The sequence below is a fragment of the Saccopteryx bilineata genome, chromosome 1 (assembly GCF_036850765.1).
Source record: "Saccopteryx bilineata isolate mSacBil1 chromosome 1, mSacBil1_pri_phased_curated, whole genome shotgun sequence".
In the NCBI taxonomy this organism is placed as follows: domain Eukaryota; kingdom Metazoa; phylum Chordata; class Mammalia; order Chiroptera; family Emballonuridae; genus Saccopteryx; species Saccopteryx bilineata.
This window is the reverse complement of record NC_089490.1, coordinates 181,304,896-181,323,152: the sequence shown is the minus strand read 5'-3', so window position 1 is coordinate 181,323,152 and position 18,257 is coordinate 181,304,896. Positions and strand designations below refer to the sequence as shown.

The following is an 18,257-nucleotide window of genomic DNA, read 5'->3' as shown; positions in this document are numbered from 1 at the left end:
TAAGTTTATAAATAGTTGTTACATGCATAAGACCAGAATGTTGTAAATTGTATAAGAGATAGGGTTCTTAAAATGTTAGTTTTCCAGGATATAATACAGAAAACCATAATTATGAAGGAAAGCTATTTTGTGAATGTAAAAGATGAGTGTGAATTGGCCATTGGTTTAACTGTAAGTCCCTGTTGTCCAATGTACAAAGGCTAGTGAGAACAGGGTCACCTAATTGATGAAAGAAAATACCTAGTTTCTTAATTACTCTTCTGTACCTGAATTAATTTTGAATTAGGAGCCTAGATGCTAACTTGAATGATTTATCTTACTTAATATTTCCTCTAGCAACTTGGAAGTTTCTTTCCTCCTCTGTTTATTACTATATGCCCAGTGCCTACTCAACTTAAAGCGTATTTCATAATCTGTGCTGTGAATGCCTGCTGGTCTGTTTCTTCCACTGGAGGTAAGCTTTGTGGATACATCTGTAGAGCCTCCCTTCTTACAGTAAATGGATTGCTAGACGCTGATCTTTGAGTTGTGTGTATATGGAGGAAACTCTCTAAAAGTACTTTATATAACATCTATATATGTCTATATAATCTGTGATCTGGATGATCATATACTGGTGTACAGATGAAAATGCTGAGGTTCAGAGAGCTTAAATAACTCGCCCAAAGTCGCCCAGCCAGACCAAATCTAGATCTGACTCCATAGTCCTGCTTTTAGTTAAGTGAAATGAAGCTATAATGCTGCTCCACATAGGTTCCTTTTTTTCCCCAAGTGATAGGAGGGGAGATAGACAGACTCCCACATGTACCCCAACCAAGATCCACCTGGCAGCCCCCATCTGGGGCCAAAGCTAGAATCAGCAAAACTATCCTCAATGCCTGAGATTATGCTCAGATCATCGAAGCCACTGGCTGCGAGAGAGGAAGAGAGAAAGAAGGGGGAGAGGGAGAGGAAAAGGAGCAAACGGTCACTTCTCGTGTGTGCCCTGACTGGGTATCGAACCCAGGATGTCTGCATGCTGGGCTGACGTTCTATCCACTGAGCAAACCGGCCAGGCACCAAGGTTCTTAAAATAGCAGAGGAAGAAGATGGGAGATAACAGAAGCCATATTGGTCGTGTGTACTTAGGTCTCTTAGAAAGAAGGGAGGAAGGAGAGGGAGCTAACCTTGTAAACCGTGGAACAGAAGGGCAAGAGAAAATTTCACTCAGGGGGAAGAAACCTTTACTGTACAGTCGAATAGAGATTTATAAGACATTATCACAGTTCTGTGACCTATCCTTCTGGAGTTTACAGATTATGTTTCATCAGTTATCTTCTTTTCAAAAGAGGACAGCCCTTTTTTCCCTTGCAGGATGCTTTTTTTTTTTATCCTGCTTGTCAGTGATTTGTTGAAACCTATCCCAATGAGTCAGAAAAATAAAATCTGTTCTTCCACCTCCACTTGTAGTTCATATTTGTCTTTCCTTTTTTCACTCCCTTCCCAGTGCCCACACCCTTATTTTTGATAGTGCCTTTCTTTCTCAACTGGTAGTTGCTTTGACATGACAAGCATTTCCAACTCTATTACAAGGTAATAAAATCCCACACCCAATAAAAGACTAAGACAGGTATACTTTTCTGCTTGTTCTCTTCTGATCGCTACTTACTGAGAAAAGATCAATGATAAGCAGAGAAAGCACATAATTATACATTTTTAAATAGTTGAGTGTAAAGAGAGGAATTAGTAGTTGGCAGAGCCACTAATTTATTTGAAGAACACTATAACTAATAACTTTTAAGTAGAAATTACCTCTTTTTCTTAATTACTTCAGCATCTCTGATAAGAAGGCATGCAATGTAAATTTCACTTGGAAAAAAATAGTCTATTTTTATGGTTTTGATGCCTACAAAGTAATACTTCTCTTCAGGGTTTTCAGTCAGTCATTTTGGAAATGGTATTTATCTTCTATTGATATGTGCTGTGTAGGCAAGAGAAAGTTTTCAGGGTAATCCAATTGGCATCATCTATCAGTCCTCCTCTTAAATTTCTCTTACCCAGTTTCTATTTTAAACCCCAGCTTGTCTCTGCCTTGTTGAAGTTTGTTTTGCCCTTTAACAATTACAGTATTGTGTGCTATATTTTAGGTCATTCACCAGATGCTGCTATAGTGGTTTTGCTGAGGTCTGATCTGGGTTGCTCATTGTTTGGCAGATCTTTATGAAAGTTCTTTGTAATTGAGTTCACAATGATTTAGTGTATTTCTGAATTACTCTAATTGTTTCTGATGTTAGGTTTTGAAAATTTGTCAAATTTGTCATCATCCCGTTTCTGCCTGCAATTGTTACCTCTGTCTTCTTTTGCTCCTATTTTAAATCACTGCTTTTCTGTTGTAGTTTATTGATCCTTACAGCCATTTTAAATTTTTTCTAACTTGGGACATGCATAAGTAAATAGTTCATTATAGTTATTTCCCTTGCTCTGTAACCATGAAAAGATTATATGAAAGCTTAAAATTGCATTAATCTTATAATTTTAGAAAGAATTAACTTTTTTTTTTTTTCATTTCCTCCAACCCTTGTGTTAGATCCTTGTTCTGAAGATGTTTAAATGTAACTTCAGGGCCAGAGACAAAATTAGGAAGGAGGTTAAAATATATCTTTTCTACATCTCTACCCCTCTTTTAAACGTTTGGCATACCTTTTTTGTTCCAAACTTTATAAAATGTTTGTTGCCTTATGAATATTGGAATTTATTGCACATTAGAATAGGTGAAAAAACATGGAATAAGTCTTAGATGCAGTAATACATGCCCGAGTTCCCCAAATCCCAGCCCAGCTGCTTCCTGGCTGTCTAACCTTAGGCAAGTTACATAACTTTGTGAGTCTGCTTTTTTTAACTGTGACATGGAGAGAATAAAAGACTGTATGAGTAGATGTTCAGGCAACATACTATCTGCCACGTAGAAAGTGCCTGACAGAAGTTAGTGTCACCCACTACATCACACAGTAGTTAACTGAAAGTGCGTGGCTGTTTCTTTGATTCTGTGTGCGCATCACTTCCGTGATCAGATCGTATAAGTATAGAAGTAAATTTCAAAAGTGTAATGACCCTAAAATATTTCCTCATTTTGGGTTTTTTCCCCCTTCCCTTAAAAGTGAGTTCGATCTTTTCCCCACCTCACTTTCTTCCTCTCTGCCTAAACCAATTCTATTTGAGAAGCCAGAATCTTTCCTAGACTGACCTTTACAACACCAAATGACCTAGTAAAGTAAACCTGATAAACAACCCAAATAACTTAATACTTTTAAGTTTTGTTAAAACTGCTCACATATAGTGCCAACAGCACAGTCACTACCAAAATTGCAAAATTTACCTATCTTTAAAATTGTATTGTAACTGCTTTTCTACTAATATTAATTCTAGTATTAATATTAATTCTAATAATTAATATTGTAACTGCTTTTCTAATATTAATTCTAATATAAATTACCCTTTAATTGATAATTATTTGTATTTATTTAATAACCAAAACATTTTTTTTGATAGAGAGAGGGACAGAGAGGTACAGACAGACAGGAAGGGAGAGAAATGAGAAGCATCAATCATCAGTTCTTCATTGCGGCACCTTAGTTGTTCATCCATTGCTTTCTCATACGTGCATTGACCCAGGGGGCTGCAGCAGAGCAAGTGACCCCATGCTCAAGCCAGCGACCTTGGGCTTTAAGCCAGTGACCTTTGGGTTCAAGCCAGCAACCATGGGGTCATGTCTATGATCCAACGCTTAAGCCAGCAACCCTGTGCTCAAGCCGGATGAGCCCTTGCTCAAGCTGGTGACCTGGGCTTTCAAACCAGGATCTTTTAGTTTATCAAAAATAGCCAAGCTTTTTTTTTTTTACTTCATTTTATTTAGAAAAGTATATTCACATTAGAAATTGGTTTATTAGTTTATTTTAATTCTTCTTTATTTTTCATTTAGCAATGGTTTGATTGGATAAAAGAATCAATTTCATTCTTATTTGAATTTGTATCTGATTTTGAAGACATACTCCCAAAACTAGAATTTGTACTAAGATAACACATAATCAGTGCTAATAGAAAAGTGAGGCAAGTTATCTGTTTTGCTATAAAATAGCTTCTGAAATTAAAGTGACAAATTTTATACTTTATTGTCATGGTTATAGTTGAAAAGCTGTGAATCCCCAAAGGCTCTCTTTATTCAAGGGAGCTACTTTGAAGTGTATGTATACTTTTAAAGACTTGACACATCGCCCTGGCTAGTCGCACAGTGGATATTGTGTCATCCTGGAGCACCAGAGTTGCTGGTCGTTGGCTAGGCCCTGTGGGCGCTGGCTCAACCCCTGAGGTCGCCAGTTTGAGCCCTGATGAGAACACATATGAGAAGCAATCAGTGACACAACCAAGTGGAGCGAGTTGATGCTTTTCTCTCTCCCTTCTCCCCTTTCTTCCTCCCCTTTCCTCTCAAAAAAAGAAAGAAAGAAAAAATACAACACATCAACCTTCTCACAGTTACTGGGGGAATGTTTTTGTGTAATGGGTATTGTATCATTTTGTTGTACAAACTGGAAGTCAGTCCTAAAAGCACCCTCTTTCCTTGGTTTCCCAGGGATTATGTTTCATTGGGGAGTGGAGGACCATTTTAAACACAGCTAACACACCTCATTTGAGTCTTTGTTAATGAGCTATCAAGCCTTCCTCAGCTACAAGAAGAGGTGTGTCTCTGTGTTTGGTTCATCAGCTAGCCCAAGGAGTAGGGAACTTGACTGTGTTGACATTTGTAGGGTTAGCTGAAGATTGTCGGAAGCCTTTCCCCTGTTCTCTTTGACTCTCTAACTTTCTAGACTGTTATGACAGCTCTCTGGAGATCCAGTACATTAAACAAATCCTTTACTCTGCTTTTATTGTTTCCTCTAATTCTAAAACATGGGGATTAAAATTCAAGTTAAAGAATTTTTGTGACCCAATGAGCAATAAAGTAATTGTCTAGAACCTATTTTTGAAAATTAGAGCCTCACCTGTGGTGACACAGTGGCTAAAGCATGGACCTCGAACGCTGAGGCAAACCCTCGGTTTGCCTGGTCAAGGCACATATGGGAATTGATGCTTCCTTCTCCTCCCCCCTTCTCTCTCTCTCTCTGTCTCTCCCTTCTCTAAAATAAATAAAATCTTAAGAAAAAAAGAGAAAGAAAGAAAATTTGAGCTTCACACTAAACATCCAGAAGTCCCTGAATTGCTCAGTAACTCCAGGAGCCATGGATCATCCAAAATGGAAAAACAAGAAAGGCCAAATAATGGAGCAAGGTGGAATATTACTTTGTGATATAGGTAGGCTACTAGTGTGAAAGCCTTTTAAAGTGCAGAATTAATGGGTTGGTTCAAAAACTGGTACACAAACTTTCAGTTGAAGTTATTAAGTCTCTAAAATAGGAGCTAGTATCTAGCTTTAAAAATAAATAGGACTACCAGCCCTGGCTGGTTGGCTTAGTGGTAAAGCATTGGCCCAGGTTGTGGATGTCCTGGGTTCGATTCCTGGTCAGGGCACACAGGAGAAGCACCCATCTGCTTCTCCACCCTTCCCCTTCTCCTTTCTCTCTCTTCCCCTCCCGCAGCTAACGCTCCATTGGAGCAAAGTTAGGCCCAGGCACTGAGGTTGGCTTCATGGCTTCTGCCTCAGATGCTAGAATTGCTCAGGATGCAACGGAGCAACACCCCAGATGGGCAGAGCATCGCCCCCTAGTGGACATGCCAAGTGGATCCCAGTCGGGCGCATGCAGGTGTCTGTCTCTCTGCCTCCCAGCTTCTCACTTCAGAAAATACCCTTCCCCCAATAAAATAAATAAATAGGACTAATGTTTTTCTTTGGGTTTCCAGATATATGGATACCTCTATTTAGAAAAGACCTGTCTATTCAAGTCCTTTGCCCATTTTTAATTAGATTGTTTGGATTTTTGCTGTTGAGTTTTATAAGTTCTTTATAAATTTTGCATATTAACCCCTTATCAGATGTATCAGAGAATGTGTTCCCCCTTTCAGTGAGCTCTCTTTTCATTTTGTTGATGGTTTCCTTTGCTGTGCACAAAGTTTTTAGTTTTTTATAGTCCCGTTTGATTGATTGTTTATTTATTGTTTCCCTTGCTTGAGTAGATGTATCAGAAAAAATAGTGCTATGAGAAATATCTGAAATTTTACTGCCTGTATGTATTTTCTTCTAGGATTCTTATGGTAGTGAGTCTAACATTTAAGTCTTAAATTTGTTCTGAGTTTATTGTTGTGTATGGTATAAGAAGGTGGTCTGGTTTCATTATTTTGCACACATCTGTCCAATATTGCTACCAACATTTATTGAATAGACTATCTTCACCCCATTGTATGTTTTGCCTCCATTTGACTATAAAGGTGTGGGTTGGTTTCTGGGCTCTCCATTTCTGTTTCATTGATCTATTTGTCTGTTTTATTCCATGCTGTTTTGATTACTGTGGCCTTGTAGTTTAGTTTGGTATCAGGTAGCATGACTCCTCCAACTTTGTTCCTTTCTCAAGATTGTTTTGGCTATTCAGGGTCTTTTGTGGTCCCATATAAATTTTTGGAATATATGTTCTAGTTCTGTGAAATATGCCATTGGTATCTTGATAGGAATTGTGTTGAATTTATAGATTGCTTTTGGTAGTATGGGCACTTTAATTATGTTAATTCTTCCTATCCATGAATACTGTATATGCTTCCATTTACTTATATCTTCTTCAGTTTCTTTCTGCAGTGTGATAACTGTCTGAGTACAGATCTTTTACATCCTTAAATTTATTCCTAAGTATTTTATTTCTTTTGAAGCTATTGTGAATGGGATTTTCTTAGTTTCCCTTTCTGAATGTTCATTATTGGTATATAAAAATACAGCTGATTTATGGGTATTTATTTTGTATCCTGCTACTTTACTGAATTCATTTATCAGTTCTAATAGTTTTTTGGTGGAATCTGTAGTGTTCTCTATATAACATATGATGGCAGTTTTACTTCTTCCTTTCCAATCTGGATGCTTTTTATTTCTTCTTGTTGTCTGATTGCTATGGCTAGAAGTTCCAGTGCTATGTTGAAATAAGAGTGGTGAAAGTGGATATCCAATCTGCAAGTGATGGCAGTTTTACTTCTTCCTTTCCAATCTGGACGCTTTTTATTTCTTCTTATTGTCTGATTGCTGTGGCTAGGAGTTCCAGTGCTATGTTGAATAAGAGTGGTGAAAGTGGATATCCCTGTCTTGTTTCCAATCTTAAAGGAAAGGCTTGTAGTTTTTGCCCATTGAGTATGATGTTGGCTTTAGGCTTGTCATTTACGGCTTCTATTAACATTGAGGTATGTTCCCTCTATTTAAACTTTGCTGAGAGGTTTTTTTTTTTATCAAAAATGGATACTGGATTATATTAAATGCTTTTTCTCCAGCTATTAATATAAGTGTGTGGTTTTTATCCTACATTTTGTTTGTGTGGTGTATCATGTTAATTGATTTGCAGACTTTGAACCTACCTAGCATCCCTGTAATAAATTCCACTTGAACATGGTGTATCTTTTTAATGTGTTGCTGAGTCTGGTTTGCTAATATTTTGTTGAGGATTTTAGCATCTATTTTCACCAGGGGTATTGGCTAATAATTTCCTTTCTTTGCAGTATCTTTATCTAGTTTTGAAATTAGGAAAATGCTGGCCTCATAAACTGAGTTGGGAGTCTTTCCTCCTCTTGAATTTTTTTGGAATAGTTGGAGGTATTAGTTTTTCTTTGCATGTTTAGTAAAAGTCCAGGACTTTTATTTTTTGGGATTTTTTTTATTACTGCTTCCATTTCACTAGCTGTAATATGTCTATTGAGATTCTTTGATTCTTCCTGATTCAGTTTTGGAAGATTGTGTGTTTCTAGGAATTTATCCATTTCATCCAAATTGTTCAATTTGTTGGCATATAATTGTTTATATTTTCTTACAATCCTTTGTATTTCTGTGGTGTCAGTGTTACTTCTGCTCTTTCATTTCTGATTTTATTAATATGGGTCCTCTTTTTTTCTTGATGAGTCTCGTTAAAAGTTTGTTGATCTTGTTTCTTTTCAAAGAACCAGCTCTTGATTTCATTGATCTTTTGTATTGTACTTTTAGACTCTCTTTCATTTCTTTCTATTCTGATCTTCATTATTTCCTTCCTTCTACTCACTTTGGGCTTTGTTTGTTGTTCTTTTTTCTGTATCTTTTATTTTTATTTATTTTTAAATTGAATTTATTGGGGTGACATTGGTTAATAAAATGATATAGGTTTCAGATGTACATTTCTATAATATATCATCTGTATATTGCATGGCAGGGGTCCCCAAACTTTTTACACAGGGGGCCAGTTCACTGTCCCTCAGACCGTTGGAGGGCCGGACTATTAAAAAAACTATGAACAAATCCCTATGCACACTGCACATATCTTATTTTAAAGTAAAAAAACAATACGGGAGCAAATACAATATTTAAAATAAAAAACAAGTAAATTTAAATCAACAAATTGACCAGTATTTCCATGGGAACTATGCTCCTCACACTGACCACAATGAAAGAGGTGCCTCTTCTGGAAGTGTGGTGGGGGCTGGATAAATGGCCTCAGGGAGCTGCATGCAGCCCGCGGGCCGTAGTTTGGGGACCCCTGTTGTGTGGTGTGTTTACCTCCCCACATCAAGTCTCCTTCTATTACCATTTGTCCTTTATTTTCTCTCTTCTACCTACCTTCACCTTCCTGTTTGTTCTATTTCAAGTTCCTTTAAGTGTAAAGGTAGATTGTTAATTTGAGATTTTTGTTGTTCCTTGAGATAAGCCTGTAATGCTGTGAATTTCCCTCGTAGGACTGCTTTGGCCGTGTCCCTTAGATTTGGGGTTGTGTTCTCATTTTTATTTGTTTCAAGGTAACTTTTGATTTGTTCCTTGATCACACTGTTAACCCAGTCATTGTTTAGTAACATGTTATTTAATCTCCATGTCCCTGTTTTCTTGTGATTGGTTTTTAGTTTTATACCATTATGATCAGAGAAGATGCTTGATATGATTTCAGTCTTCCTAAATTTATTGAGACTTGTTTTGTGTCCCAATATGTGATCTATTCTAGAAAATGTTTCATGTGCTCTTGAAAGTAAGGTATATATTGATGCTTTGGAGTTAATTGCACTGAAGATATCTACTAAATCCATCTGATCTAGTATGTCATTTAAGGCCATTGTTTCCTTGTTGATTGAAAGATCTATTTATTGATGTCAGTGGGGTGTTAAAATCCCCCTAACATGACTGTGTTACTGTCAGTCTTTCCCTTTATGTTCATCAAGATTTGCTTTACATATTTAGGTACTCCTATGTTGGGTGCATAAATATTTACAAGGGTTATATCCTCTTGTTGGATACTTCCTTTATTATGTAATGTCCTTTGTTCTAAAGTCTATTTTGTCATATATATATAGTATTGCTATCCCAGCTTTTTTTTTCCATTTGCATGAAATATCTTTTTCTATCCCTTTACTTAAAGTCTGTGTATCTTTCATTCTGAGGTATATCTCTTGTAAATAGCATATATATGGATCTTATTTTCTTATTCATTCAACTATCCTATGTCTTTTGATTGGGGCATTTAAGCCATTTACATTTATAGTGATTATTGATAGGTACATATTAAGTACCATTTTATTCTTTTTTCTTTTTTCTTTTTTTTTTTTTTTTTACAGGGACAGAGAGAGAGAGTCAGAGAGAGAGATAGATAGGGACAGACAGGAATGGAGAGAGATGAGAAACATCAATCATCAGTTTCTCGTTGCGACACCTTAGTTGTTCATTGATTGCTTTCTCATATGTGCCTTGACCACGGGCCTTCAGCAGACCGAGTGACCCCTTGCTTGAGCCAGCAACCTTGGGTCCAAGCTGGTGAGCTTTTTGCTCAAGCCAGATGAGCCTGCGCTCAAGCTGGCAACCTCGGGGTCTCGAACCTGGGTCTTCCGCATCCCAGTCCGACGCTCTATCCAGTGCACCACCACCTGGTCAGGCCCATTTTATTCTTTTAACTATGTTCCTCTGTGTTGGGCAGATAAAATATATTATGCTCACTTTGTTAAAGATGGCGCTGCCCACGTGGAAGCCTGTTGCCCAGGTGATGGTATTGGTTGCCCTTCTTGCTTGGGATGGGCATGATTATATTAATGTGTGTTGTGGGCGGGCTGTGGGCAGGCAGGATCCTTGTAGCCTTGGGCTTGGTTTTGGGACTAAGCCTTTCCCATCCTTTTTGATGTGGGGTGGTGCACTCTCATGAGGAATCCCATTATGCCTCAGATAAGTGACTTTGTATCAGAGACTCCTTGTTTGTATATGGGATTAAAGGTTTTGGTTTCTACACTATAAAGTGGGGCAGACCGGGAGCTTGCCCTCTCTCGGTTTCTGAGATTCGTGTTAGAGGAGAGAGCAGAGAAAGGCCACATGGAGGAGAGGAGAGCAGAGAAAGGCCACGTGGAGGAGGTCAGGAGAAGCAGCCAAGATGGTGGAGTGCTGAAGGAAAAGCCAGTTTGTGCAGTTTGTGCAGGGAGAAGGAAATGGGAACAGAGGTGAATAAGTCTGGTGAGCTAGAAATATTTGATTCTAGGAAACTCGGATAAGTCAGTAGCTTTGTGAGCACTGAATGATGAGTGGGTTTTGGAGCCCAGTGTGTGTTTTACTCACCCGCCGGGTGCAAGCCAGGATTAAAGCTAATGGCCCACCAGTTATTGGCTCCATTGTTTCATTACCGACTGTCCGAATCTAATGGGAACCTGCATGTGAATGGCCATGGTGGCAGCTCCTGGCTTTACATTCTTATTTTTTTCATTTTTTCTTTTTTCTCCTTTTTTTCTTTTTTCTTTCGTTGTCTTGGCCCTTTAACATTTTTTATAATGCTTTTTTGATGGTAACAAACTCAACTTGTTTTTTCTTTTCTGGGAAGCTCTTTATTTTTCCTTCAATTTTAAATGTAGACTTGCTGGGTAAAGTAGTCTTGGTTGTAGGTCCTTGCTTTTTATTATTTTGAATATTTTATGCCAATCCCTTCTGACCTAAAATGTTTCTGTTAAAAGAAATCAGATGATAATCCTATGGGAGTTCCCCTGTTGATACTGTCTTTCTCTTGCAGCTTTTAAGATTCTCTCTTGTATTTAAACTTTGCCATTTTAATTATCCTGTGTCTTGGTCTGGACCCATTTGCATTCATCCTGTTTGGGGCTGTCTATGCATCCTAGACTTCTGTGTATATTTTCTTTACCAGGTTATGACTTTTTTTGGTGATTATTTCTTCAAATAGGTTCTCAATCCCTTGTTCTTTCTCTTCTCGTTCTGATACTGTTATGATGCAGATGTTGTGGCACTTCATGCTGTCCTTAAGGTCCCTTAAACTATCCTCATTTTTTTTTTTTCTTCTTGCTGCTTTGATTGGGTGTTTTTTCTACCTTGTATTTCAAATCACTAATTTGGTCCTCTGCTTCATCCAACCTACTATATTCTACCCAGTGTATTCATTTCAGAGATTTTATTCTTCCTTTTGACTGGTTCTTTTTATGTTTTGGTTTTTTTGTTGTTGTTGTTCTTTTTAACGCTGTTGAGCATCCTTATAACCATTACTTTGACCTCTATATCTGATAAATTGCTTGCCTCCATTTCATTTAACTCTTTTTTTTGGAGATTTCTCTTGTTCTTTCATTGGGACCTGCTCCTCTGTCTCCCCATTTTGATGCCTCTTTGTGTTTGTTTCTGTGTTAGAAGGGTCTGCTATGACTCCCAGTCTTCGTGGAAGGGTTTTATATAGTAAGTGTATCAATAGTTCATTTCTTTTTGTTGCTGAGTAAAATTCCATTGTATGGAAATGCCACAGTTTATCTGTTCACCTGGTAGTCATTTGGGTGGTTTCCAGTTGTAGACTATTAACAGCTACAGCTATTATGAACATTAACATACAGGTCTTTGTGTGGACACACACGTTCATTCATTCCTTTCAGGTCAGTACCTAAGAGTGGAATAGCTGGATTGTATTTATATATACATATGAGAATAGTAGGTTCATGTTTAACTTTTGAAGAAACTGGCAAACTTTTCCAAGGTTATTGTATCATTCCCACCATCAATGTGTGAGGGATTCATTTGCTCCCATCCTTGCTGATAAGATATGGGTTAGTTTTCAATCTTAACCATTCTGGTGAGTGTGTAGTGGCATCTCATGTGGTTTTAATTGAAATTTCACTGGTAACTAAAGATGTTGAGTATCTATGTATTTTAGTGCTTCTTTGCCATTTTATATTTTCTTTGGTGATATACTTATTCAGATATTTTCCCCACTTTATTGTTTGTCATTTTATTATTCAATTGTAAGAATTCTTTACATATTCAGGTTCTTTGTCTAATGCATATTTTGCAACTATTATCTCCCAATATGTGGCTCACCTTTTCATTTTGTCTTTTGAAGAGAAAAATACTTTAATTTTGATGAAGTCCAGTTTATTAGGTTTTCTTTTATAATTGTTTTGTGTGTACTATTTAAAATTTATTGCCAAGATCATTAAGATTTTCTCCTTTGTGTTTTTATAGAAGTTTTAGAGCTTTTAGCTCTGACATTTAGGCCTTTGATTCTGGAGATGCTTTGAGGTGTAAGGGTCAAAGTTCACTTTTCATGACTCAATCCTTAGATCTCTTTTCTTTCTGTCCACTCTCTTGAGCTTATCTAATCATGTAGGTTTGAATAACATATGTATATTGGTGTATTGTATTGATTCGCACTTCACATTTCCAACCTAGACTGCTTTCTGGAACCCTACTCAGTCTCAAAAATTTACAGCTACCTATTCAATATTTCCATGGGTATGCCTGAAAGGCATCTGCAGTTGCGCTCTTCCTATCCACTTTTCCCTCCTCCACGTCTGCCCCTTTTTTTCTTGTGTTGAGGTAAACTTCACACTGGTTTCTGTCTTTGCAAAGGAAACAACTCTGTATTTCTTCTTTCATACTCACAACACTTCTCAAACACTTCTGACACCAGACCTGTGGTTGTTTTCTCCACACTGACCACTTATGATTCTCTGGATGCCAGCTGTGTGTCCTACAACTTAATTCAGCTCTGACACTGTGGACCCCCACCCCCATCACCACCTTCAGACACCATTGAAAGTCCAGGTTGTCATTTGCTCTTCTGACCAACTGGCTATAAATCAAAAGTTCCCACAATCCCCTCCTCAAATTTGATCATTTGTTACAGTTGCTCACAGAACTTAGAACAGTTTTCTTACTAGAGATTACCAGTTTATTACAGATATTAAAGGATGCAAAGAAACAGCCAGAGGAGTGCATAGGGCAAGGTCTAGAAGGGGGCTGAGCGCAAATGGTCCCCTTGGCGCTTGGAGCATACCACTATCCTGGCATGTGGACATGTTTACCAACCCAGAAGCTCTCCAAAGCCCTTACTTTAAGGGCATGATTGATTAAGTCATTGTCCACTGGTGATTAGTTTAGCCTGAAGCACTTCTCACCTCCATAGGTGGAGGTGAAAATTCCCACCTTCTAATCGCAATGTAGTTCCCCTGGCAACCAACCCCCATCCTCTGGTTATCTAAGGGCTTTCCAAAAATCTTGTTAACATAATGAGGGATATGGTTGAGAAAGCTCGTTATGAATAACGAAAAATACTCCTTTCACCATTATAGTTCCAGAGTTGTTTCAGAAATAGGGCAAGAGACCAGGTATTATAACAAAAGATGTTCCCATCCTCTTATCATTTAGAAAATTAAAAGGGTTTTAAGAGCTTTGTTTGAGGAATGAAGACAAAGATCAAATATATTTTCTTTATTAGAAATCACAGTATTACAATCTTACGTCTTACAAATTCCAAATCAGTGGGTTCTAAATAAATGAAATTTTATTTTACTAAGGAAAGTCAGCGTTGTTTGAATATTTGACTGTCAAATAAGTAAACTTAGATTCCACTGAAATTGAATGAGTACGATTCTGTGTCAGACTGTGTACCTGGTAGTATTTCATTTCATTTAACCCTTACAACAGCACTACAAATTCAGTTTGGTAATGGCATCCCCGATAAACAGATAAAATCTTGACCAATGAAGTTAGAAGTAACCTGTGCCTGGTGCCACAGACACTAGAAAGTGGTACAACTAAGTTTGGCATACATGCCTGTCTCCTGACTCCAAAGCTCTTTCTGGTCCTTTTTCTGTAAAGGAAGAATACTGATAATGGGGATGTTTTACTAATGACCTAGATAAATAACAAGTACAGATTTGGGGAGTCTGTGACCAGTATCAAACTATGCCTAACACATGTCTTCCAAGAAAGTTGGAAGTATTATAAAAGTGTTTGGGTCAGTTGCAGCTTTGCCTCTCTGAATCTCTGTTCCCTAACTGCGTTCTCTCTTAATTTGTCTCACAGATCACAGCCACCCAGCTCCTACCCTCCCCAAGTACAGACTTTTCTTTTACTTTATCACCCAGTAGCCTCTTCCCTTTCAGAGCCTGTCCTCTACATTTTGGTTTTCCTCCTTTTCTCTGTGTTGTCTAAAACAGTATTTGTTGCTAGGAAACTGCATTCCTAACCTTTTTCATAGCTGTACCACTTACCTTTTGCTGCATAATAAAACATCCAAAACTGAGTAGCCTAGAACAGTGGTCCCCAACCCCCAGCCCGCAGACCAGTCCACAGAGAAAGAATAACTAACTTACATTATTTCCGTTTTATTTATATTTAAGTCTGAACGCTGTTTTATTTTTTAAAAATGACCAGATTCCCTCTGTTACATCTGTCTAAGACTCACTCTTGATGCTTGTCTCGGTCATGTGATACACTTATCCGTCCCACCCTAAAGGCCAGTCCGTGAAAGTATTTTCTGACATTAAACCGGTCCGTGGCCCAAAACAGGTTGGGGACCACTGGCCTAGAACAGTGACATATTATTTGCCACAACTCAGAGGGTTGGGTAGGTGGGGTCCCGAGCTTGCACTTTCATTTGGAAGGCCTGCTGGGTGGGGCACAGCTGGAATGACTAGTCCTCTCTCCCTGCACCCCCCCCACCCCATGAGGCCAGACTGGGCTTCCTCACAGTGTGGCAGCAGTGGGCCAGAGGACAGCACTTGCTTCTCAGACCTTGTTTTCTAATGTTACTTGGCCAAGCTCACTTTTATTTGTTAAGAAACAAAATTGATTAAATTTGTAGATCTAATGGGCTTTACTGAGCAATTCATGAATTGGGCAGCATCCTATCTAACAACCGGAAGAGCACTCTAAAGGGTTATACAGAATGGAAGGTTTGTTAGAGGCAGAAAGGGTTTGGGACGGAGAAATGAGAAGTGGATCATTTCAGTCCAGGACACTTACCCCGAGGGGAAGATAGGGGTCTTATCAGGATGATTGCCTCACTAGTGTGGATCAGGAAATTCCAGACTGATGGGTTTAAAATTCCACTCCTGGGAGAGGCTGAAACAGCAGTTAGGTTAGGTATTACAAAGGTTTGGTATCCTGCGCTTTTAGCACAAGTGGCAGCCATCTTCAACCTATGGTTTTTCTTTTTAATACATTGTGTAGGACAGTCTCCAAGGGTGTAGATATTGAGAGGGATGAGTCTCGGGTTCTATAGAGCCAGGAGCCAGGGCCAGGCCCACTATCACAGCAGCCCGGTCCATGCAGGTTCGCATTGGATTCGGACAGTCGGTAAAGAAACAACGGAGCCACAAATTGGTGGGCCATCATCTTTAATCCTAGCTTGCACCTGGTGGGCAAGTAAAAACATACACTGGGCTCCAAAACCCACTCACATTCAGTGCTCACAAAGCCACTGACTTATCCGAGTTTCCTAGAATCAAAGGTTTCTAGCTCACCAGCCTTATTCTCCTCAGTTCCCCATCTCCTTCCTTATCCCAGATACAAACTCTGCACAAACTGGCATCTCACTCAGGACTCCGCCATCTTGGCTGCTTCTCTTGGCCACATAGCCTCTTTCTGCTCTCTGCTCTGCTCCCTCTGCTCTCTCATGCTAATTATCCAGGAACCAAGAGAGCAAGCTCCCGTTATGCCCCTATTTTATACTGTAGCTATCCAAACCCTTAATCCAATATACAAAATAGGGAAGTCTCTAATACAAAGTCACTTCTCTGAGGCATGATTGGATTGTACCACCCCACATCAAAATGGGTGGGAAAGGCTTAATCCCAAAACCAAGCCCCAGGCTACAAGGATTCTGCCTGCCCACAGAGACACATTAATATCACCTGGGCAACGGCCTCCACGTGGGCAGTGCCACTTTAACAAAGTGAGCATAATACATTTTATCTGCCCAACAGGTTCCATTATTATAACAGTCCACTATAATAGAACACTTCACTCATCTCCTAAATTGCCATCGAGAAATCTGCTTTTCCTGTGATTATCCTGTTTCCTTAGTAATTGTTCCTAGGTTGAGGTTCACCATCGTTTGAAGTGTCCACCATATGTCAGAACCAGAGGGCAGGACAGTTAGAGCTCTCCTGTCTCGATGTTCTTCAACCTTTCTTGAAAAAACTATTCTTTTCACAAGTACCTTGGTTTTGTTTTGTTTTTTTTAAGTTAACCCAATGCATTTCTGCTACCCATTAACCACACTAATCATCATTTCCTGCTGCTGTGTGCTTTACTTATCCTTGTATGCTTATATCTTAGAACAGTGCCTGATGTAAGAACTGTATCATATTATTTTTATATTTTAATTTTCAAAATAAAGACTTTGCAAATCAAAACTCTCCAATATAAATATGTTGTATTATTTTCTTTGTAGAGGTAGATGGATGAAGAAATGGCTAGAGAGACTATGCATATGTGTGTTTATATGGATGTGTATAATATATGTAGTAAATGCAGGTGTCATATCCTATAAAATGTAATATCTTTCTACATAGTATCATATATCAGACATTTTTACATCACAGAAAATTATTAAAGTTTGGTTTTAATGAATATTTCATTGCATGGGTAAATCAGAGTGTATTTTGTATTTTCTCTATTGTTGAACATTTTGCAGTTATAAATCAGACCCGAGGAAAACTTTACTCATAAGTCTTTGTGATGCTTTGATGATTTCTTTAAGGTAGTGTTACTTGGTTAAAACATACTTCTGATATCATTACAAGTAATAAGAAATTGAGCCTGACCAGGCAGTGGCACAATGGATAGAGCGTTTGACTGGGACGCGGAGGACCCAGGTTTGAACCCCGATGTTGCTGGCTTGAGCGGGGCCTCATCTGATTTGAACAAGGCTCACCAGCTTGAGCCCAAGGTCACTGGCTTGAGCAAGGGGTCACTTGGTCTGCTATAGTCCCCTGGTCAAGGCGCATATGAGAAAGCAATCAATGAATGTTGGGCAGATAAAATGTATTATGCTCACTTTGTTAAAGAGGCCGTTGCCCAGGTGATATTAATGTGTGTTGAGAATTGTTGTAGCCTGAGGCTTGGTTTTGGGATTAAGCCTGTCCCACCCTTTTTGGTGTGAGGTGGTACAATCCTATCATGCCTCATAGAAGTGATTTTGTATTAGAGACTTTCCCATTATGTATATTGGATTAAGGGTTTGGATTTCTACACTATAAAATGGGAACGGAGCGGGAGTTTGCTCTCTTGGTTCCTGAGGTTAGCATGAGAGAGCAGAGAGAATAGAGCCAGCAGCGGGAGGAGGCCACGTGGAGAAGGCCAGGAAAAGCAGCCAAGATGGCGGAGTACTGAGTGAGATGCCAGTTTGTACAGAGTTTGTATCTGGGATAAGGAAGGAAATGGGGAACTGAGGAGAATAAGGCTGTTGAGCTAGAAACCTTTGATTCTAGGAAACTCGGATAAATCAGTAGCTTTGTGAGCACTGAATGTGACTGGGTTTTGGAGCCCAGTGTGTATTTTTACTTGCCCGCCGGGTGCAAGCTAGATTAAAGACTATGGCCCACCAGTTTTTGGCTCCATGGTTTCTTTACCGACTGTCCGAATCCAATGCGAACCTGCATGGGCTGGGCTCCTCTGATAGTGGCCCTGGCCTTGGCTCCTGGCTTTACAATGAACAACTAAGGAGCCACACGAAGAATTGATGCATCTCATCTCTCTCCCTCCCTTCCTGTCTGCTGTCCCCATCTGTCCCTCTCTGTCTCTATCACCAAGAAAAAAGAAAGAAATTGAAAATAACTGAGTCATCTGAACCTTAATTAAATTGGCTTTTTGGGCAATACTTTCTGCCACT

At 38.9% G+C, this 18,257-nt stretch overlaps 1 protein-coding gene across 5 annotated transcripts in view; it reads left to right on the top strand.

Moving 5' to 3' along the window:
• ARFIP1 (ADP ribosylation factor interacting protein 1) overlaps nucleotides 1-18,257 on the top strand; it is a 104,530-nt gene that overhangs the window by 83,801 nt on the left and 2,472 nt on the right. Inside the window, exon 10 of one of the 5 annotated variants that reach the window (XM_066280554.1) lies at nucleotides 337-454. The exons of the other annotated variants lie outside the window; for them this stretch is intronic. Coding sequence (XP_066136651.1) covers nucleotides 337-454 — 118 coding nt within the window. The remainder of the gene's footprint in view (nucleotides 1-336; nucleotides 455-18,257) is intronic. 5 annotated transcript variants of the gene reach the window in all.